The 23,583-nt window shown below is 38.3% G+C and overlaps 2 protein-coding genes across 6 annotated transcripts; one reads left to right on the forward strand and one right to left on the reverse strand.

Moving 5' to 3' along the window:
- Positions 1-36: 36 nt before the first annotated feature.
- On the reverse strand, positions 37-3,711 carry LOC309710214 (N-acetyllactosaminide beta-1,3-N-acetylglucosaminyltransferase 2). 2 transcript variants are annotated; one of them, XM_082539495.1, is made up of 3 exons: positions 3,622-3,711; positions 3,326-3,346; positions 37-3,093 (listed from the first exon to the last, which is right to left on the reverse strand). In XM_082539495.1, exon 3 carries the CDS (start codon positions 3,062-3,064, stop codon positions 1,721-1,723), a length of 1,344 nt encoding a protein of 447 aa, XP_082395621.1. In that variant the 5' UTR covers positions 3,065-3,093; positions 3,326-3,346; positions 3,622-3,711; the 3' UTR covers positions 37-1,720. The 2 variants fall into 2 exon arrangements, with proteins under 2 accessions (XP_082395621.1, XP_082395622.1); XM_082539496.1 differs by lacking the exon at positions 3,326-3,346 and having other exon boundaries at positions 3,622-3,704.
- A 27-nt stretch (positions 3,712-3,738) lies between these two features.
- Positions 3,739-23,361, forward strand: smad2 (SMAD family member 2). 4 transcript variants are annotated; one of them, XM_082539492.1, is made up of 11 exons: positions 3,739-3,826; positions 7,755-8,219; positions 12,907-12,996; positions 14,935-15,128; positions 15,421-15,555; positions 15,734-15,808; positions 15,989-16,042; positions 16,152-16,364; positions 16,776-16,913; positions 18,311-18,455; positions 19,701-23,361. In XM_082539492.1, exons 2-11 carry the CDS (start codon positions 7,969-7,971, stop codon positions 19,822-19,824), a joined length of 1,419 nt encoding a protein of 472 aa, XP_082395618.1. In that variant the 5' UTR covers positions 3,739-3,826; positions 7,755-7,968; the 3' UTR covers positions 19,825-23,361. The 4 variants fall into 4 exon arrangements, with proteins under 4 accessions (XP_082395618.1, XP_082395616.1, XP_082395619.1 ...); XM_082539490.1 differs by lacking the exon at positions 3,739-3,826 and adding an exon at positions 4,358-4,551; XM_082539493.1 differs by lacking the exon at positions 3,739-3,826 and adding an exon at positions 4,358-4,551 and having other exon boundaries at positions 15,734-15,796.
- The last annotated feature ends 222 nt before the right edge of the window (positions 23,362-23,583 follow it).

The following is a 23,583-nucleotide window of genomic DNA, read 5'->3' on the forward strand; positions in this document are numbered from 1 at the left end:
ACGATTATGTATTCACTGGAATGTCACCTCTATGCATTCAGGCAAGGCAATTTTTTTAACAAAATGACTTAAAACACACAGTTTAGCTTTTATGATATTTATTCATTATCAGATAAAAAATACTAAAGCACACAGAATCATAAATTATCAGCATTGTTGAGATGCAACAATGTTCAAGTGTCTGTTCTCTTGACTTATCCCTTCTGTCATTCTTCTTTCTCAAAAATAGGACTGTTTATCGTCTTTTGACCTCTTTTATAACTAAAAGAGGTCAAAATTCAGCAGGAACCTTCTGGTCACTACCACAGAGCTTCACTGGGTGGGGCTGTTACTCAGGCTTACTAACATTAAATCATCACTCCTGTGTTTTCAGGAACTTGCCTTCATTTGCGTCACTGCAACACTAGATGCCTGTCTAAACTATCATGAGCTAATATTGTCAGATCTAATCTGAGTATCATCTCAACAAAAGCACACATATAAACACATATAAATGTATATGTGTACACATAAACACAATTAGGGTGTTTGTTTTTATACAATGTTTTAAAAAATATATATTTTGTGTTTAGTATTCATCATCTTAACAAACTTTCCTGTCTTTTCTTTGGATGGACTCCTCCAAATGCATTACTCTGAAGCCACTGTCTGCCTATTAGTACTAAGATCAATAACTGAGACCAGACAAGAATGGGCTACTAATATAATCAAGAAGAAAGAAGAGACAAGCGCGCCAAACACTAGAGTTATCCATAAACATTTCAGACTGCAAGTGCGGAAATATTTACTTAAATGTGATCTCTGCTGTTTGTGCCATGCTGCTGATTTATAATGTGTCTATTAATGCACTTAAACTCTTACTGAGTATTTTATCTTTCAAGAAATGCTAAAGTTCATCTTTTTTATTCACAACCAAACTCCAGTGTTACAACATCTATATACCCATGAACATTGTCCATGTTTAAGGCAACTTATAGCGTTTTGAATAACAACTGCATAATTTTACTTTATCAGTGATTTTCAGATTTTCATGACTTGAAAGACGTTGTTTTATGCTTTATGATTTAATACAAGAAGTTGGAAGTATTTAGCATCATAGATTGACACTAAAAAAACCATTTTTCTGGCAGCAGAGAACATAAAAAAAAAAGACAAAGTTTTTTTCAAGGATTACAACCATGTAGATACACACCTTTCAAAGTCAAGCATTGCTTTTTTTGAGGTACAGAAGACATCACATGAAAATTATACATTTAATCAAGCTGTGTTGCAGTTTCGAAGTGAAAGTTAAACATCAGAACATTTTAAGAGAAACTGCTGACTTAAAGGGAAGAAAATAGTGCCAAGAAATTTAAGAAAGGGGAAAAAAAAAAAAAAAACTATGTTCACCAGCCATTGTATAAATACATCTAAATCATTTACAATGGTAAAATATTTTCTATAGTCAAGAAAATAAAACCTTTAAGTTAAAGAAGAGTAAATAAATACAAATGGTGAATAAGGGGCCAGAATGTATGCCCTTAATCTGTGATGCCTTATTAACAAACCCTCTTTGAGGTAGATTGGTCTTCTATTCAGTTTTTAACTCCACACAGGAAATGTCCATTGTGTGACCTTCCGTAATGTGACAAAGCCTGATTGATATGAAGATGAAGCCAGTGAGTGTGGTTGTAGCAGTCATCCTGTACTCACTGAGTCCTATTTGGATGGCAAATGAGCCTTAGCATTGACCAGGCAGGTTCCGGAGCTTTTTCCACAAAGTAACCATCTCCTTGGGACTCCGTTTGTGAACAAGCAGAACAGATCTGTATGCACAAGGATTTTCCCTTTCTCCTGCTGGGAGGTCAAATGTTAAAAAACCCGGGTGATGGGTTGGAGAAAGCCCGAGTCTGTGCAGGCACATTCCAAGATACACATCATCAATAGGGAAAAGGTGGACCCTCTCAGACACCTCTTTCAAACGTAATGCAAGTGATCCAGAATACACCACCCCTCCTCCACCAGCATAGGGTGGATACACTCCTTTGTAGAAATTTTCTGGTATGTAGTATTTTGTGGACGGTTCACGGTTTGGCATTGCATTAGTAATCACGTCCCCGATGAACATATCCATCTCAGTTTTCCTTTTTAAAAGTAGCTGTAGTTTGTGTTCCTCCTCGTTCTTGTGCAGATAATCCAGAAGGGCATTTGTTCTGACAAAGACGTCATCGTCTCCTTTGAAAACAAAGATGGCAGTGGGACAGTACTGCTCGAACCATCGCCAGAACAGCAAGTCCTTTAGGGTCAAATTATAAAAAGTATCTCTGAAGTCCCACAGTAGAATATCCCCATACTTCAGGTTCTCTAGCTCCAGGAGATTTTTTAGGTCTGGGTGTGGACCTGTACCTGAGTCCTGCCTTCCAAGAAGAAAGACTGTGCGCACCAATCCACCTTTTTTATTTGATTCCCCTTCCACCAGACCACTGCGTCCCCATGTTTCACGGATTGCCTGCCTATTTTCAAAGTTTCCCACTTGAGATTTGATAGCCATGAGGAGCATGGGAGAGTCCAGATCAAAGCTACTGTTGTCTTTCCTACACATACCAGGTTGGTTGATAAGAAGGGGGTACTCCCTGTAATACATTGACCTGATAAATGCCCTAATCTGTTCTGGCAGCTTGTTTATATCTTGCATGTGAGGGACTGAACACTTGTATGATGTGTTGTCAGAAATACATTCATTGTTAATCTCTGATAAAAACTTAGCTTTGGGCTTCCTCTGTATGCGAGTTGTGTTTCCTATCAGTAGTGGATTGTGCTCACGGTCCCAAGCATGCTGAAGCTGGTTCCACAGAGCACTGTCCTCCAAACGAAGGTTCCAGAAAGGCCCGAGTGGATGGGAGGCCATAGTTGAAGAATTAGCAGAAATCCCTGGAGCAATATAGTGAATAGTTATTTTTGGCGGAGCGTAGGAGATGGTGATGAATATGGAGATGCCAATATAAATTAAAAGATGGCCAGTCATCATACAAGGCAGCAGACACAAGCACAGCAGTCTCCCATTGCGTTTGCAGCATTTTCCCATTGCCTGTGGTATACAAAGCAGACACACACCTGCACACAGAAAAACATGAGGCTTTCTTTTAAAGATAATAATGCAAAGCAGAGAAAGAAAAATGGCACTGCCTTCACTGTACAGATTTATACAACAGAACGAGTCTCATAAGAGGTTTTATAGCAAACACTGCCATCAACTCAAGGGAGGTTTTTTGTCTCCTTAGTGATGGTCCAGGGAGGTTTATTATCTGTTCTTCTCTACACATTCACAACATCATCTAATACCTACCTGTCGACAGGTACTCAGCCCCTGTAGGAACAATGTGGAAAATGTATTATGAAACAACAAGGATTATTTGCCTCTTTCATCAGTTACTGCTTCCATATTGTATTTGACTTGAAAAGAATGGCCTATTGATTCTACATCTATCTATCTAATTCCAAGGATGGATGAATAGACTAAACTTGCCTGCATCTTTTAGTCTACAAAATACACTTGTTAGAACTGCTACATGTGTTTCCTACAATTCTGTCAAACTCTTACAGGTTTAGGCAAGGGACGAGAGGAAACACAGAAGTACTTACAAGCGAGGGAACTTTCGTTGGTTATGGCGAGTGGGAAAAAAGGCACAGTCACCTGTGGTGTCCACTTCTTGTTTTAGTTTTAGCATCCGGCCTCGTCATGAGCTGGTTATTAAGCCGCAGCTGTGTAGCACAGTTTGTATTGTAGTGCATCATTTGGTCCTTCAGCGTATGGGACTTTCAACCGCAGCTGAGCAACGTGTCCCAGGTGAGTCCCATGCGCATCGAGCATGCGCTCCTTTGGCTCTTTGACGCTTAAGCATAACGAGGGGAAAAAAAGAACAAAGGGATCCACATGATTTGTTGTACTGTCTCCTGCCAACACATTGATTTTATTTACATGCGTTGCAGGTGTAGAGGCTATTTGCATGATGTAGCCAGATTGTCTGGACCCACCCAACCGCAAATTATAAATGATTAGTGGTTTAAGGTTTCACTTAAGTACACACACACATATACATATATATATATATATATATATATATATATATATTCTGTGTGTCAGTATGTTTGTGTGCGTGTAGATACAGAGATACAGTTAGTGTACAAGTGTATTATGCAATTTTATAAAGATAATCAAGGTAACACCGACATACCTCCATGCATAACACCCTGTGACGGACACTGCCTCAGACCAATAGAGCACGCGTCTTGCAACAGGTTACGGGCTAAACAGTCGAGGGCTTTGGGGCTAAATCCCCGGATGTGACCAATAGAACCAGTTGGGGGGCGGGGCATTGTGAAGTCTTCTTACGTTTGTTTTGCGTGAAGCAATACATGTTTGGTTGAGCTTTGAATGAGGAGCCATCATCCCGGCGGCTAGGAGGTGGAAAATACATTTCAAAGTATCTCTGGATGAATTCAAAATGAGCAAGCAGGCTTTTTTCACAGGTACTCCAGTGACTGTTAAGCTTCACTTTATCTCGGTGCTGGGTAAGCGTGTTTTTTTTTTTAAATAATGAAAGAGAATTGATTTGTAAGCGACAAAACATGCCACAGACCTGTTTGTCTGTGACAAAGTAGCAAGGTTGCTAGCAGATTTTTTCGCACTCTTGTTTTTTTTTTTTGTTTTGTTTTTTTGAGAGAGAGAGGGGGGCGAGGTGAAGAGGATGAGGGGGAACTATCAGTCATTCCGAGACAAAAGAAACCCTAATATCTTCACCAATATGTGGCTGAGGGCAAATGACAGCCAGCAATGAGACCAACTCGCCTTTTGTGGCTCGTTGAAGTCTACATCCCCTTGCCATTAAGTAGCGTTAGCTTATTCTTCGAATCGCGTGTGTTATGCAGGCGATCTCGGAGAAGAAGTAACCCAAACAGATCGTTGCAGACATATTATTGTTGCTTATTCCCTTCGTAAGATCCCGATAGTATGCCAGGATTTCGAGTTGACACGAATCAACGAATGGCCGAGGAGCAAATAACAAACGGCCTAATCGGCACGTTTTGTTCTCCTGACTCCTTAACTTGCATTGAGACTTTGTGTTCACTTTGAAGGCTCTCACACTCGCCAGCGGCTTGTCCCTGAGATTTTGTTATTTCGAAAAACCATTGCTTCTCTTCAGCATATTAACCACAACGCTTAAGTGATCATTCATGTGGACCAAATAATTGCTTTTCATTGAACTCAATCCGTTTATTGAAAAAGCCATTAAGCTTCCATCCAGTAGCTGTTATTTTGCGTACTGCAGCTAGAAATATTGCTTGGCGTGCTTTGCTGTTTGGACAGTATCAAACAAACACAGAATTAAGCTTGTAGTTAATTATTTTAAGGAAAGGTCTCTCTCTGGAAGCTGCTCTTACTGTAGGAGTCCAAGGGTTAAGCATTAAGTGAAAATAATTCTTAGAAGGAGCTTGGACTTTCAGAGTAACACACTAAGGATATTTATCCTTTCCACCTGGCAGCTAACTTGAGAAATCTGCATCTGCCAGTAGTTCTGTCTGGATTTATTAGAGTCCATTGATCTGTAGTGCAGCTGTCTAATCCAAAAGCAATGGAGTATACGTCTTGGCAAGACTGAGTCCGCAAAGAAGATGTATTTTCAAATTTCCTTTAGTAATTCAATTACAGTTGTCTCTGGAGGTCCTGTTTGAATTGCACAGTCTGAGCATGTGTGCTCTTCCATCAATAGGCTAGAAAATGGCTCTCTGCAATAAAAAAGACAGGTCTAATACAGGAGGAGGTTACACTTGCGAGTCAAAGCTCACATCAGTGTCCTGAACTTGGTGTTTAGTGTGTGTTCCACATTTCATGAGCTGTTTTCTGCTTAGTTGCTAGTCCAATTGAGGGTGAGGTTGAGGTTTAGAATTGCTCCACTCAGTTGTAGTGAAGGGGAATATCAGATTGAAAGTCTAAAGAAAAGCATCCTGGAAGCTTAAGAGTTTATCAGGAGTAGGTGGGCCAGCAGGTTTCATCTGAAATTCCCTCTAGGAACCTGCTACTGACCAGGATTAAACAGTCCTCAGTTTCCTTATGATAGGGTAATAACAGGTTTTGGTTACAGAAATGCTATAGATTGCTACCTAAGATGGGTGTTCTTCCCTGTTAAGTAAAAACAATACTTTAGCATAATTATATACCCTTTAGTTGTTTCCAAAGCCGACTATATACTGGGGAACAGGATCAAGTGCACCATCCACCATTTGGAATAACAGATTTATATGGGTTAGGATCCTTCAAAAGTTTAGTATTGATTTGTCTAGAGCTGCATTTGTATGAACAACATGCATGTGATGCTGAATAACTACATTAGGGACCAAAAAATTTGGTGTAAATAGTGAAATGCAAGGGGGCTGTACTAACAAGCAAATCCAGTATACCAGGATGAATTGTGATATTTGGGTTCACTCACTCTAACATCGGCAGTCGGGCTAAGTGGTCACACAACGGTTCCTATCAACTCGATAAGTCAAGCTAGGCTTTTCAAGTCTAGCTATGAGCACATTCACACAGTGGTGTTGGCCACATATGGCACAAACATGCATACATTTACTGGTAGCGGGGTGGCCTATTCTACTTTACAATAGAAACAATAATAGAAAACTACAATAATAGAAAATATGAAGTGGTCAAAGACACATGTCAAGCTAAAAGTAGCACATTTACTGCAACCAAAGCAGCATTGTATGTGTCTGGTGGGCATTGTATGTAAATGATATAAATAAGAAGTATATTAATGTGTGGTTAGGAAGACTGGAGCAGCACATAAAAACTCTATTTAAAGCCCAGTAGAAAACCAGCAAGTAAGCTTTGTATATGTAAGTTAGTAGACTTCTCAGCACCACAACTCTGTCATAGAAGCACAGGTTGAGCATTAGCTTGGTAAGATGGATGCAACCCTGGTGGTTTTAGACTGTGTGAGAGCAAGTAACGAACAAAAATATAAACAGAATTTAAACTGGCAGGTAAGTAGAACTGCAAATTTTATACAAGGTCAAAGCTTTATACCAGCCTTAGCGTTCTTTTAGTGTTATATAACTATTTTAAAGGCTAAACAACAACATATAAAATTGCTTAAAAACTGCTAGTAACCACAGGGTATGTCTAATTAGTTGTTGCCAGAAAATGACAAAAGTGAAAGTTATATTAAGTTAATAAGTAGGCAGTGGGTTTCAAAACTTGGGTTGAACCTAAAGTCCCTCCACTAAGCCCCAAATACTGCTTTGTAATATAGGACTGTCATAAATATGTATAAGTGTTGCTCTGTTGCCTGTACTTGAAACATGTTTCTGTAAATAGTGTATTGGTGGCATTTTTTTAGGCTATGTCAGTTAAGTACTCAGATTTTCAAATCAAATGCTGTTCATCATTTCTATATATCTTTAAATAGCCAGTGAAATGACCTGTGAGTGTTGTAGTCCTAAAAATATGTCTCTGTTTAAAGTGTTTGCAAAAGTTAGGTGTTAATGGCTTTAATAAAAAAAAACAATATATGAGAGGTGAGAGATGGTTGTTAATACGGATACATCAAATTTTTGTGCTTTGTGTGCAGTGGGAGAGGTGATAGTGGAAAGCTGTGATACAAATGATTAAAAAAAACAACAACTTTAAGTTTAAAAGAAATACATTCAATTGTTCATCTCACTTAATATTTTTGTGCACAAATGTTAATGTGTGTTTTCTCTCTGTTTTCTAGGTTTCTTTGGATTTATTCCCCTTCAATCCCTATATTTAGTTTGACTTCTGAAGACCAATGCCTTAGTTCTGATCAAACATTACTCGTAAAAGACATACATACGCTGGGTATATTAACAGTGAGTTCAGACCAGTCAACTATATCACTCCCCCAAACCCTTCTTTCCCAACTCAAGACAGATTAAGAGGGGCATCAGAACATTCAACAAGCTACCATGTCCTCCATCCTTCCCTTCACCCCACCTGTTGTGAAGCGGCTCTTGGGATGGAAGAAGACTCCAGCGGGGAGCGGAGGAGCAGGAATCGGAGGGGTTGGGGAGCAGAATGGAGGTGGACAGGAGGAGAAGTGGTGTGAAAAAGCAGTTAAAAGCTTGGTAAAGAAGCTTAAGAAGACGGGACAATTGGACGAGCTAGAGAAAGCGATCAGTACACAGAACAGCAACACAAAGTGTGTCACCATACCCAGGTAAGATAGGGACCCAGAGATCCTGTATTTCTATGTTTTTTGTTTTTTTTTTTGTCTCTGAACTGTAGACGCTCATTCACAACAGCTTTGTGCATTAATACATTTATATAAAGCTAATTTTTTCATTTCCACTGAATGGTTAAAAATGAAGACTACAACAGTGAACAATGCAGTTGCTTTTTTCAGCACTGTCACACTTCCACACAAAAACAAATCTGCTGGCAGCATGGAATGGTGTGCCACAATACCGCAAATTAGTGAGTGCAGTGAGGTATATCAACACACATGAAAGTAAGAAAAAGAGTGACAGGCACCCACACATTTGCAGAAAGAAGTCTCCGTTATGCAACAGTGGGTCCACTTCCCCAATACTTTGTGCCATAGGTTAGCAAGGCAGCAGAAGTGAAACCAGGTTGGAGGAAACAGATGTCCTGCATGCATTGCCAACCAAAACCATCTTGTGCTTGCTTTCATTAGAACTCACTAACCTATATGCAGAACTCGGGGGTGCATTCACACCGTCTGCAGAGTTTGCTCTATATTGATTTTTCTCTGATAATCTTTGATTGCATCAGCCTTGTGGTCTTCTGCACCTTAAGAATATGAACTGCCTGAGCTGATTTCAGTGTTTCCTTTGAGAACATTATACCGATGACTGATCATTCGGATGAATTTGATCGAAAACAGTGAAAAGATTAGAATAGAATAGAATAGAATAGAATAGAATAGCCTTTATTGTCATTGTACAGAGTACAACGAAATTGGAGTGCCACTCCCTTGGTGCAAGTTTCAATAATAAATATAAATGTAAAATATAAAAAGTACAAAAAAAACAATCGTAAGTACTCAAACAATAGTATGTACAATATATACAGGATAGCAGCATTAATATAATGACAGTATGAATAGCAGCATAATATAATGACAGTGAAAAGATTAACGTGCCTATTCTAGAATTTATCTTTAAAATATATTCAGAAATTTTTTTTGTCTTGCGCCAGTAGTTTGCACCATCTCGTCTCCTAATTCTATAAAGTTTATTTTCAAATCAAAGATCTAAATGTTATTTAAGTAATAAACGTCTCTGGCTTCAAAGGTAGGAGCATAATGTTGTTGTTTAACTGGTAGCATACTTTTAAGTACTTTCAGATAACAGCAGGCGTTACTAATTAAATAGCTGCTTTTTTTTAATTAGCACTCTGCATTGGCCACTTCACTTCATGAAGCACTTTAAGTCCAGTAAGTTTTGTAGAAATTATGTTATTACAACTCTCAAGCAATAAAGTAAGAGACAACCAAATGTGAATAGCTGTTGAAGCAATGTCCAAAAACTTAAGAATACCTTTGGTATGTAAAGCATTCTGCACCAGTTAACAAACTGTTTGAAATATGATGAACATTATATGATTACAAAAGTTGATGAAATTCTATTAAAAAATGAGTTGTGCAGTTTGTTACAGTGAAGAATATTCTCTTAACAAATTGCAGTTTTTGCAAACAAGTGAAGAAAAAACAAAAGAAAATGCATCTATTTATTCTTTTCATTCTGAAACTGTTTGCCATAATACCTAGTTCAAATAGTCGCTGGCTACCTCTCTTACATATGGCTTCAGTAGATTTCTGTTTGTCACATGAGAAGGTGTTGGAAGTCTCCAGATGAGGTGAGACAAAAAAGTCATGGAAACCCAACAAAGTACACGTGATCACCTTTCATTAATTCACTGAGGATCGGATTATTAGAAGCTTCCCTTCTCAAGTGTTTTATGCAATGTAGTCTTTCTCTCCTTTCTGTCTTAAGCCTCATGTTAATTACAAATTATAATTTGGTATTATTTTAGTACCACACTACGTACTTATGCTGACCATAAATCAGCACACTCAGACTGGCCTGTCACTGAATTGATGGGTGCTATTCTTGATCACTCAACCCATTGCTTTCTATTGGTAGCTTTTGACAGATATGGAGAAGAAAAAGAAATGAAAATTCAGATCTAATTTACATCAGGTGTTCAAAGCAATTGGCATTTCAATAACATTTTTCTAGTCCTACATATGTGCTTTAGACTACAGGCCACATTTAACCATACATCCATGCAAGTGTCTTATTCTGTACACTAAAAGCACTGTATCTACCTCTTATCCATGGCCAATTAACAAAACAAGCTCACCTTTTGACTGTGGGACGAAGCTGGAGTATTGGGGTAGAAACCCATATAGTCACAGAGAATGCTGGTCAGATTTACCGAGAATATAATGGAGTTGAAACTAGCATGTGTCTGGTTTGGCAGACTGGTGCTTTCCTGCTTTCCTTCCATTTTTTGTAACTTAGTTTGTGAAACAATTGAGGGCTTTGTGAGGTGACCAGAAATGTAAATGCAGCTAATGTGATGGAGTTTGCACTGTATTTCTTTTTTCCTTTTTTTGGCCTTGTAGCACACACAGGTTCACCTTCTGTATTAAGGAATATTAGACGACGTCCTTGGTGGGCAGATAGTTTCTCAGCAGTGCACTCTGGTCAGATTTCTGGCTGAGGTCAGACAGACATAATTGCATTGCAGTCTTTAATGCATTTGTGTAGATGTACTCTGAATGGATGAGCGCGCATATAGATAGATAGATAGATAGATATAAAATCAGTACTTTGCAAAAGTTTTAAGGTACCCATCATTTCTTTATATTTTGCTAAGAAACTGTAGAAATATGTGCAGTGATGTATTCAAACATGTAAAAACCTAAATGTAAATACAGTATAAAAGGCAAAAACAGGGTTTGTACAATTGTAGTAGACTTAATCTAACTTAGGCAAGCTTTCTTTAAGTAGTCTTCAGGAATTGTTCTCTTGAAGGACATTCAAAGTTCTTTGGATGCCAGATGTCTTTTGTTTTGTTCTCTGTCTAGATGATCCCTTACCACTTCAATAATATTGAGGTCCAGGCTCAGGGGAGACCAATCAATAACTGAAACTGACAGTTTTCCATTCGAGTGTGTTTGGGATCATTGCCAGACTGAAAGTTGCAGCCCATCAGATGCTTTCCAGATGGTATTGTGTGGTGGATCAAAATCTAATGATACTTTTCTGTAATCATGATACAATCAGTTCTTACAAGATCCCCAACACCTAGGGCTGAAATGCAGCCCAAGCCGTCATAGAAGCAAGATGCAAAGAAATGAGGGCCAGCACAACATTTTTGCACAGTATTGTATGTGGTTATGTACTGTATTCTAAACAGTGCATCTGAAAGTGGTCTAACTGTTGAGGAAGTTGTCAGAGATTTTAGCACAGATGAGAATGGCTCATCATATGTTGTCATCCATGTCCTGTAAATGAAAAAGACAAGACTTGCATGATGCTAAATGTCTGCTGTTTTCTTCTCATTGAGGAATGTAGGTTAGATTGTAGTTTCTGATGTAGAACTGATAAAATCATGATAGTTACCGAAAGACATTTGTTTAGACAGTATGTTTTAAGGGTTGTAACTACACAGCTTGGATTCTTTTAGCTGCATAGTACGTCACATCGCCTCTAATTTCCTTTAAGCTCAAGAAAGTGACAATAAAGTCTAAGATAATTTTTTTTTTCTTTTGGTCTTTTTGTGGGTGGAGTGAAGGATGTGGAAAAAGGTATCTCGAGTATTGCAAGGTGTTTGTAGGTTTCTTTCTGACTGGAGGTAGGAAACACTGTAGCAGCTCTGCTATTTCTGGAGATAGTTGGTGGTAATGGAAATTTTAAATGACAACAGCCTAATGTTTTGCGCATACTTTGGTTAAACTTGCAAGAAGACGCTTTTAAAATACAGTTCTAGTTTTGTGTCAAATTATCTCCAGTGATCAATAGGTGAATAGATGAAGATCAAGGGTTCCCAGACAGGGGGCTTTTTGACGATGGACTCAAGAGACCTTGTACTTTTGACCTTTTTAAGTAGGAAAGGAAGAAGGCAAAGTGCTATCTGTGATTCTTGTAGTTGTAAAACTATGCAAGTAGGGTGATAAGCTTCGAGATAGAGAACCTTGCACAGACAGGCATGACAATCATTTTGCTCTAATCAGACAACAGGATCTCTCACACAAACTCCTTATATGCAGATACACATTAGTGTTGTATCCTTTTTTTTCTTTTTCTTTTCTCACGTCTTGACACACGAAGTGTTTAGTGATTTTTTTTTTTTTAAATGTCCTCATTCACATATCATTCATGTTTAGATTAATATATTTCTTCACATCACACTTCTCATGTTTTTGAAAAAAACATGCCCAAATGTGTGGTTTTATTTTATTTTTATTTGTTTGTGTGTTCTTTGCAGTTGTGCATTTTAGAGGCTTATTAGCCACCTAAGTCAAGTAAATGACAATTGGATGCATGCCTGGAATTGTATTATCTTACGGAGCCATTCTGTGTCACCTGATTGCACCACATCACTATTGTCTGATTTGGATTTGTCTTGCAGTCATCTGTCATCTTGTTGGTCTCTTACTGGGAAACTGAAGGTGGAGCTTTTTCCTTCCTTCATGCCATTGAGTTACCAACTGTACATATCTGTGATTTCATCGTACTAATTTGGAATGAAACGCCTCATGTTTACCATCTGTTTGCTTTCATTTTGTATTTTTTTTTCTTTTTCCACTTGTGTGCGTGTGTATGTGTATGCATGTATTTGGTGTGCGTGCCTGTGTGTTTCTGTGTCTGTAGCAATTGCTCAGACCTTTGGGGTCTAGGCTCAGGCCACATGATAGAGCAGTGGGACTCAGCAGGCATGTACGGATATCCTGACCACAGCAGGTGAATATACTCACATGCATGAAAAATACAGTGATCCAACAGATTTACTACATATGTCTTCATTATTGCAAAAGTTGTGCAGAAAAAAGTAATGCCTATTGTTTTTTTAAGATGGGGTCATTTCTGTTGTTTTTGTTTTTTAAACCAGATGTAATCACAACTTGTGCTACAACTTTGCATTTTTGGTTATTTAGTAGAGGTGGGAATCACCATACATCCCGCGATACGATATTATCACAATACTTAACGCACGATACGATATTATTGCAATTTTTTAAAATATTTTGCGATATTCAGATTCTGTACATAAAGGTAAACTTTATCAATATTCATTTTATCTGATATCAAAGTCTCACACTCAGTCTTTCTCTCATTTCAGTCAGTTTTATTGTTGACAAACTGAACGGTTTGTTTTACAGTCTAGTCCAACTTAACCGAATGCAACCATCTGGTACAATTATAGCTATTCTGAACTATGCAATTTATGAAAACTATGCAGCCCATTCAGCAACTGAAGAATTTGAAAGTAAATTAAAACAAAATATAATTTTACATTAAATAAAAAAGTTTTAAACTTAATTAAAATAAAACATGTCTTAAATTAAAATAAGTAAACTGTCATGTTTATTGCTGCCAAAAAACAAGTTAAACACATTTGGACAGTGAAGGAATGATTCTTGCTCAGAAAAAGGATCAACATGCTCTGAAGTCAGAGCACAAAAACCTTTTTGTAACAGAATATCGATTTCTGCTGTCCCTGTATCGATACATAATTAGCAAACAAAATATCACCATACTACACAGTATCGATTTTTTTCCCCCACCCTTATTATTTAGACGATAAGGAAATAATGTAGCTGGTCATTTCCACTGAAAAGCTTTCTTTATAGCTTTTTAAATAATCAACTAGCAGGTAGGCTTTTAAAATAAGGTTTAGCCATGCAACATATCCAGTAACTTTTAAAAATATATACCGTATTTCCCGGACTACAAAGCGCACCCGAATATTAGCCGCACAAGCTAAAATCAGGGGAAAATCCTGTTTTGTACATACATTAGCCGCACCTGACTAAAGGCCGCAGGTGTTTCAATGTTGACTTATCATATGTAAGAGAATATGCACAAAGGGAATTGTCAGGAAAGAGATGGCTGTTTGGAGACATCACTTTTATTAATATTTTGAAAAACAAGTTATGGGTACATATTTGCATAACCTTTTAGGTATATGTACAAGTAGCGGTAATTACAAGTAGGAAACATATACTGTGCTTCATAAATGAGTAACAAATGTAGTACATAATAACCTACAGCACACCAGAAAAATAGATTCGGACTACCTTTTAGGCTCAGGTGCAGCGACACGGCTTTAACAAGAAGAAAAGTCAGTCATTCACCACCATCTTCCTGCCCACTAAAACCACCAAAGTCCTCTTCTCCAGTGTCGGATACAAACAGGCTCAGGATGGCTTCGTCATCCACTCTCAGCTTCTTTCCTTCGTTGTCACTTTCAAAACCAAAGAAATCCTCGTTGTCAGTGTCAGAGTCGAACACCCTCAGAAGGGCCGTAGCGGTGTCCTGTTTTTCACGCTACTTGTACGGCACTATGTTGTCTGGCGGATGGACACGTGACCAACACACCACTCTTGAACCCCGATACTGTGTGTCTGATCACATGCCCTTCCGCCAGGCAACGTAGTGCCGTACAACAGCGGAACAAACAAAACAAATCGTCTTACGATATGACAAAAATCATGGACAATCCATAGAAAAGCCGCACCTGACTAAAAGCCGCAGGGTTCAAAGCTTGTGGAAAAATTACGGTATATATTAGTAAGCACTTTCAAACCAGAAATGACACAATCACCTTTCAGAGTTTCTGAGAGTTTTTTGTGAAGATCTTGGCGCATTATGAGCTGCTTTTCATCTTCTCTCGCTTAGGTCACTGGATGGCCGTCTTCAGGTGTCTCATCGTAAGGGCCTGCCTCACGTCATCTACTGCCGCCTGTGGAGATGGCCTGACCTTCACAGCCACCATGAGCTGAGGGCCATTGACACCTGCCAGTATGCATTTAACCTTAAGAAGGATGAAGTGTGTGTCAATCCCTACCATTACCAGAGAGTGGAGACACCTGGTAAGGGTCCTTGAGAATTGTGTGTCCTCTTACTTCAAGTACTTTTGGTTCTGGTGTTCAAGATGTCCTTGAACAACCCTATGAGCATGGTAGTCATAGCAAAATCATTGTTTTAGATCTCCTAGTCTCTTTCCGTTTTGTGCTGTTAAAATCAGTCTAAATGTGTTTATATTAGTGTTCATTCGTCTTTTTACAAGATTATATTTAGTGGAAAAATGCATATAATTATATCATATTAATTGGTATAACAATTTCCATCTGTACTTGTCAATAACACTCCTTTTCTCTTCAGTGCTGCCACCGGTGTTGGTCCCACGTCACACAGAGATTCTGACAGAGCTTCCGCCTCTAGACGACTTTACAAACTCCATTCCTGAAAACACCAACTTCCCTGCAGGCATAGATCCTCCTAATAACTATATACCAGGTATGTATGTTTTCCTTCATATTTCAGTAGTTTCACTCATTTGTTTAAAGTAACAACTGATCTTTCTGTGCTAACTCTTGAGCTTTGGTTTAGTATAAAAACCCCTTGGCTTTGTTTGGGTTTTAAGCAATGGTTGCTGTTAAGAATACACATCTTATTTAATGTTCCTTTTTTACAGACACTCCTCCACCTGGCTATATGAGTGAAGATGGTGAAACCAGCGACCAGCAGATGAATCAAAGTATGGAATCAGGTAGATTAGTTGAGTTTAGCACTTGGAAATATCCTTAAGATTATACTCGCATGTAAACTTCTGGATTTTTTTTTTCCTCACACATGCACGTCATTACAGCAGTGTGTTTTACACAGGCAGTGTTTAAAATGCAAAACAGAGTACAACAAGATGTAATGTGTTGTATGTTTTTGTCATCAGGCTCACCAGCAGAAATGTCACCGAGCACCCTGTCTCCTGTCAGTCACGGCCTGGGTAAGAGCGATTTATTGGTTTATTTATTTATCTTTAGTTTCCTTGGAAATGATCAATAAATGATTCAATGAAAACTTTAAACATTACCACCTTGATTTCTTTCTTTCAGACCTTCAGCCAGTCACCTATAGCGAACCAGCATTCTGGTGCTCTATAGCTTACTACGAGCTAAACCAGCGGGTTGGAGAGACGTTCCATGCCTCACAGCCATCCCTGACCGTTGATGGCTTCACCGATCCCTCCAACTCTGAACGCTTCTGTTTAGGGCTTCTCAGCAATGTTAACAGAAATGCTACTGTTGAAATGACAAGGAGACATATAGGTACAGCATACACTGCCACACACTCAAAAATAACATGGTGTAGCAGCTACTCTGTGTGGGAAAAGCTCTTTTTAAGGATTTTTACAGTGTTGCGGCACTTTAACAATACCTGCACTATGAATCTCAGATTCATTACACTGACGTCCTTGAGCTGTAAATGTGTCTTTACAGAGATTTCAATTGTAAAGGTGCTGTGAGAAATACAGCAGTTCTTTCAGTGATGGCTTTAAAAATCTATCTGATAAAGACATGTTGCTGAATAGGTGTGACTGATTTAAGACTTTCCATAGCACTATGTCCACTGATATTTCACTCAAGTTCAAGCTTTGCTCCAGAGTAAGCCTTTGTGATTTTTTTTCCTGTCTTTTTTTCGTTAGCTTCACATTAATTTTTCTGTGATACATTCTGCAGGTCGTGGCGTGAGATTGTATTATATCGGAGGGGAGGTGTTTGCCGAGTGCCTCAGCGACAGTGCCATTTTTGTCCAGAGTCCTAACTGCAATCAACGATATGGCTGGCACCCCGCCACAGTCTGCAAGATACCACCAGGTTTGTACATGTTTTGTTTTATTTTTTAAATAAAGCTGAATGATTCTTATACAACAGTTTAAAAAGGTCCTGCCTGGTTTGCTTACAAGATACAGTATAGAAGATGTACTTTATTTATCCTAAAGATGTGAATTTTGCAAATGTCTCAGAAAGGTAAAAACTAATCTGGGATCAAAATGAGTATTAAAAAATGTTAAATAAGTAAATGTTTGGCTGACAATATTAGGTAGTAGCATACAATACAGTAAAAAAAAATCTAAGTTTATAAAAAAGTGACTTACCTAGTGTAGTAGAAACAGCATAGCAGATATCAGATGCTATTAAAGTTTCTCAGTAGCAGAAAGTGCAGTACAGTGAAGTAAATCAGTAAGTGTTAAGTGCTGTGACACTGCAGGGTTGAGATAAACTTTTGAGAGATGATTCTCTGCTAGGCATATGTGTTAATTTGAACACAGTTATGGCATGAACCACAATTTCCTGTGTCAGTCAGTCTGGAGCTGAATCACTCTTAGTAAAAAGTGCACTGCTGCCTGTACAGTAAGTGGTTCAGAGGGCTTCTAACGTGTCCAGCTTGTATCACAGAGGTGGCCTTCCAGATTGGTTTGTTTAGTCTGTTGGCGTCCGACTGATAGAAAATCCCTAGTGTTTTGCTGTACACATTGAAGGATCTCTGCCTTCTCAGGGGATACAACCTGCTCGTGCCCTTCTTGGGGAAAAAAACAAAAAACCTTAGTGTTGGTCCTCCTCCAATGGAAGTATCACCAAACAAAGATTAAGAAAATGATGGTGCGTGATGGCTGTGCTTTTTGTTTTTTGTTTTTTTTTTTAAATTAAAATAGCTCTGATATGTAGACCCCCCCCCCCTCTGATATTGATGAAATTGAGCTTGAAGAAAGGGAATACAGTGTGACAGTCTTTTCAGACACTCACCCACACTCTGACTCATCTGTACCCATGTAACTTTGAACATTTCATCCCTGGCCAAAAGAGCAGTGTGAACGCTATCATTACTGAAGCACACAGTGGTACTGAAATGCACCACAAAGATCTTTTGAACATTCAGGGGTCAGATTTGTAAGGCTTGTGTAGAATAATTCCTAACATGCAACACACCCACTCCTCACAATGGTTCAGCTTGGTACCTACAAATATAGCACAACTGTGATCTTGCTAATTCTAATATTCAGCTTACTGGTTTTGGAAATGCACATTTATTTAATTTGTTGTTAATTTGGCTTTATTTTTGTAAAATGTTACATGTGCACAAATGTGAAAAATGAAATGTCCTCGGAGTATTTGCATTAACTAAATTAAATCTTTCCTGGTGGGGATTATTAGTCCCACACATCATTTTGTTCGTTTCCTTTTTCTAATGTATTTTTTTTCTGTTTTGATAGGCTGTAATCTGAAGATTTTTAACAACCAGGAGTTTGCCGCACTGCTGGCCCAGTCAGTAAATCAAGGGTTTGAGGCTGTATACCAACTAACCAGGATGTGCACCATCAGAATGAGCTTTGTCAAGGGCTGGGGAGCTGAGTACAGGTGAATTTGTCTCTGAAGCACATGTTCTCTTACACTGCCATCCATAATGAATGGAGGGCTTTCTGGTCCCCATCAGACCAGAGAGTTGCTCAGTAAAACTCAGTAGTGTTGTCTCTCTCTCTCTGTGGACTGCTCAGGAATATAGTGTTTGCAATTTCTGAGCCGTTTAATTCATTTATTTTTCTCTGTAAACTGTTAATGTTGCAAATGTTGGCATGACTCTGATTGCTAACAATATTTTTCTGGTTCTATGAACTGAAAGGCTTAGGCCTACCTTCCCTTTTTAAAAACAACTTTTGGTTGTAATTTTGTGTACACATCAGTGTCCATCTAAGTTCTTTATGCACTAAAAATGAGCTTGTGGGTAGAGGCCACATACGGTAAGTGTCACAAATAGTTGTGACAAAGCTTGTGGTTCCCTTCACCTCTGCACATTTTGCTTGCCATGATGTGATGGTTGAATAGTCAGCAATAGAAGTTGTATTAGTTCTCAAGATGTTCTAGGGGGACTTTTCTGAAGCTATTGGACTGTGCATGAAAAAGACTGTAGTTTCCCTTAACACTGACTCATAGCTTGTATACCTTCAAGTTAATGGACTGAACCTAAGTAAATTAGTCTTAAGGAGAAATAGTGAATCAGCAACCTAACTTGAGAAAGTGATGAAGGACTTGAAATTCAAATCTAGGTACACTCTCACTCTCTATTGCGGTGTCAGCAGTATATCTTACATGCAGGTCATAGAGAAGCAGCTCGTGCAAGATTTTAAGTGGTCATAGTTTGTGTGTGCACGTAAAATGTTAAGTTTTTAGGAGCTAAATGCATGGAACATCATTAACAAAGGATGAGGACTGACTTTTTGCCTTACTGCTCCCCAGTGTTCAGTGGAAGGTAAAACGGGTGCTTTTTACACCCCAAACAGTTTTGTATTTAAACAGAGTAGTAGTTGGTTGGCATGTCCCAAACAGACTGTGAGTGCAGTAAAGGCATCCTGCCAAGAGTAACACACAATGTAACAGTCTTGGACAAACTGCAAACTCAGATGTACATTTTAGTATTTTTAATCACACGTAAGAAATCTCATAATAATGTTTAACATACTGGGTTTTGTTTTTTTTTGTGCTTTAAAAAATAAAAAATGAATATTGATATGAAATCCATCTATAAATGCTGCTTATTATCAATAACAAATCACATGAAATGCTACTTTTGTCCCATACCCATGTGCTATATTTTTATCCTTGCAGGCGTCAGACAGTCACCAGCACCCCTTGTTGGATTGAACTGCATCTCAATGGCCCCCTCCAGTGGTTGGATAAGGTGTTGACCCAAATGGGTTCACCCTCAGTGCGCTGCTCTAGTATGTCCTAAACAGTGTCCTGCTTTTGCAGATACAAAGTCAGACATTTCAGTGTTTGAACAGTGTATCCTAAAGGAGAGCACCATGCAGTCTTAAGTGATGTACAAACAACAAAACAAAAACAAGAAGAAAAAACCCCCACACACATTGGACCCGGAGGACAAGAGCTTGACATCACTAATTGACAATAGTGGTTTATTAAGTGATGCCACAATAGACCCTGACTCTGTTGGAACAACTGACACATTCTAGTTCTCATCAAGTGAGATCACCTTGCAATATCAAAATGACAAGAGAGTGATGTCCTATTGGGCGAGCCTACATTTCTGATCTGAAAACCCAAAGCAGGACAGAGCTTTATTATCCTCCTCACTGACACAGCATCAGCTGCTTCGGGCATCGAGCATGTGACCTTCTACTTGCTGGACAGTCTGTCCAACTACTCGTTCAGATCGCATCTTCACTACCTATTTACCACAGCACAACTTTGATCCCATGTCAGTATTTCCGTTTACACGACGCTGACTAACAGTACTACTGCCACTCCAGGCTCACAATCGACCAAAGCCAACTTCACATCTTCATTTTCTGGCGACCAAACTTCCATTTGATTTGGGATGCTCCTCTCTTCTCCCAGTCAGTCATGTGCTGTTGTTATCACTGACCTCACTATGTTGGAATGCAAAGTCTTCTGCTCTTAAAGGGGTTTAATTACTCATGAACCCCATCTTCGCATTTTCTCATGCACACAAACCATATGCGCTTTCCTTTTCCTTTGTTTTCATAATGATAAAGTGTCTCCTCTTTATACGAAGTGTGGACTGGTTGGTAAGGAGTTTCCATTAAATAGTAGTAGTCATCACTAACCACCTAGTGTAGATGATTGGAATTAAAGTTGAGGATTACTTGAAGCAAGTGTCTACAATATGTCACACTAGGCCAAAATTTGTTCCTCCCATGCACCCTCTCTTACATTCTCCTTATTTTATTCCACAGTTACATCGGCTTGTTTGTGAAGAGGAGCTCTGTATAGACTTTGAGATGCACAGGCTTAAGATTAAACACAAGGCTTCACTATTGCTTACGTCTAACAAGAGGAAAAGATAAACACCTATTCCCTATGTTTCACATTTGTGGAAGAGGCATAAATCTCTGCAATAGTGTATCATTATTGACATTTTATCAGTAAGTAAAGTCCTGCAGTGTTGGACTGTAATTAACAAGCATCCTCTATTCTGCACTTGCACTATCCTAAATTAAAAATGGTTGCCTTTCATGTAAAATATAGCAAGGTATGCTTTTAAATTGAAAATATAGAAGTGTTGAAAAGCCTACTCGATTCAAGATAATCACAGAAGAAGATTATTATTTTAGACTATTTACTGTAAAGATTTGGGCCCTTACATTGCATGAATTGGTGTTCATTTGATTTGAAAAATGAATAAATAAATAAAATTTCCTATCTGAAAGCCAGCTGGTACCGACATTGGCGTTTGAAAGCGTTTAAGTATTCAAGCTTTAAGTACTCCACAAGCTAGTTACTCTACAGTTATTTTCTTTACTTGTTTCCTTTAGCTACATTTTGTATTTTCTGAGTATTTTTTACATATAAATATATTTAAAATCTTTAAAGCTTTCTTCCTTTTTATTAGAATTTATTTTTCTTAGAACATACCTTCAGTTTGAAAATTATTACAGCTTGATGACTATTTGTGTGTGTGCGTGCGTGTAGCATAGGATATACCATTATCACTGAATTTACCACTTAAAGCACATTTAGTTATCATTGCGCTCAATGACTGACATTGTCCTAATTGATACCTTTCTTTCTTCAACGTGTGAAATTTGGAGACTTTCACCATATTTAGGCTCTTACAGATGTCATCTTAGTGATACCAGTATTTCATCTCAGAGTCTGACCAAAGATCGGCTTAATCTTTAAATTCACCAGTGGCTGTTTGAGCTCCACAATTAAAGATGAGCATTTTATGGTTAAGTACCACAGCTATTAGAAAAAGTAAGGTGTTTCGATGACTAAATAACTGACCTTTTGGATATTGATGTATAATCCAACCGCCTCGCAATGGAGTATACAGCACATGGTATTAATTAATATAGCTCTGTTGCTGAAAGGTGTATTTGTGGAGTTAAGATTCCAGTGTGCAGTGAACAAACTGCATCAAAAGCTGATTGAGTTCCGTAATTCAACACATGCACATTAATTAACAATGAGTGTGTTTACTTGCACACGGGATACTAAGATGAAGTCTCTGTACTGTAAGTGAATTCTTTACTTGGGATTTTAAGTGGGACATGTAAATATATAATAATGGGACTCACTTGCCTCATTGTTGTGGCTCTTGCTGTCACATTCCCAGTATCCTCATTTTACATTCTCTAAATAAAAGAGCTGTTGTTGGTGTGCACGTAAACACATTCCCATCTTCTACTTGATCAGTGATGCAGATGTGACATATTATTATTGCTATTATTTTATTTTTTAAGTAAGGACACCAAAATGAAGGTTTAGCTTCTCACATAATGAGGGCCAAGACATGAAGTCCAGAAATCCTGGTACATGATACATTATTGCATATTCAAAGATGTCAAACTTCAGTAGGTGGGTTTTAGAGCGCACAGTTGATGGATGACGTCTCTCATTGGGCAGTGTACTTCATTGCCTTTATTTTTATCTTTACTTTAGAGCCCTGCCTGTCTTTATACTGGTTTGACCCAGGCAAATGTTGACCTATACTCTTCACCTAACTAATGCTCATCTGTAACCAGACTAAAACCAGCTCAATGTGGTAAATGTTGTTTATCTTTTTGTTATTTATCTGTCAACCTGTCTTATATTTTCTTTTTTTATTTATTAGGGAAAATGTTGACTGGAAGTTATAGCCAGACTTTCCAAATGTTAAAGTGACGATATCATGGTGTATTATTGCTAACCCACGTTTGTTCTATGCAGAAACATTGATAAGGTTTTTGTTTTGTTTTTTTTCTTTTCGTTTTTTTTCTGATGGCTAGTCATACTGTTTTGTGCGTATTGCCGGGATCCAGCAAAAGCCTTCGCTTCTATTTGTTTTTAAGTGCCACCTAAGACTTTAGCCTGCCCTACAAATTACCAGCTCTCAGAGGGAAGATGAAACCAAATAAGGTTTCATGACGGCTGATTCAACACATTCTGAAGGTCCACATTCCTATTTAAGGATCACGTGTTGTATTATTATTGTTATTATTATTATTTCTTTTTGTTTCCTGATTGTGATGACAATTGTGTATCTTCAAATAAGCCTCTTTCAGGTGAATCGTCAAGAAGGTGGTTCTTTGGAGACAGTGAAGTTTCTACATGTCACTAGTGATGTGTTGTTATATAGTTGTACTTTTGTTTTTATCATACATGCTGTTCCTTTTGCTTGCTGTCAATGGAGCATATTCACTTAGACAGTCTTTTCAAACACTTCACTTCATAGGCTTTCCAACTACCTTGCATATACAACTTCTTACTGTGTACACTAATAAAGCTGTTTTAATTCAACTGAAAATAGTGTCTTGTGTTGCATTGCAAATAGTTCTAGCCTTTGTTAGGCTGAGTGTTCTACATAAATGAATAAAGCTCATGTTGGTGTAGTCATCAGTTAAAACTGACAGTTTACCTGAATTTCTTTAATTTAAAATACTGTCCTTTGTGGTGTTTTCGCTCTCGGCATAAACAGGCTGGTTCTTGTACCTTCAGAGCTGCCTTAATTCTTCTTGGCATAGATAAA

The sequence above is a fragment of the Aulonocara stuartgranti genome, assembly GCF_965226115.1.
Source record: "Aulonocara stuartgranti genome assembly, chromosome: 7".
NCBI lineage: Eukaryota > Metazoa > Chordata > Actinopteri > Cichliformes > Cichlidae > Aulonocara > Aulonocara stuartgranti.

Coding starts and splice junctions, on each gene's coding strand:
- LOC309710214 (XM_082539495.1), bottom strand. CDS start 3,064: ATGGGAAAATGCTGCAAACGCAATGGGAGACTGCTGTGCTTGTGTCTG.
- smad2 (XM_082539492.1), top strand. CDS start 7,969: ATGTCCTCCATCCTTCCCTTCACCCCACCTGTTGTGAAGCGGCTCTTG. Junction 8,220..12,906: donor AAGTGTGTCACCATACCCAG/GTAAGATAGGGA, acceptor CTGTGTCTGTAG/CAATTGCTCAGACCTTTGGG. Junction 15,809..15,988: donor GAATCAAAGTATGGAATCAG/GTAGATTAGTTG, acceptor TTTTGTCATCAG/GCTCACCAGCAGAAATGTCA.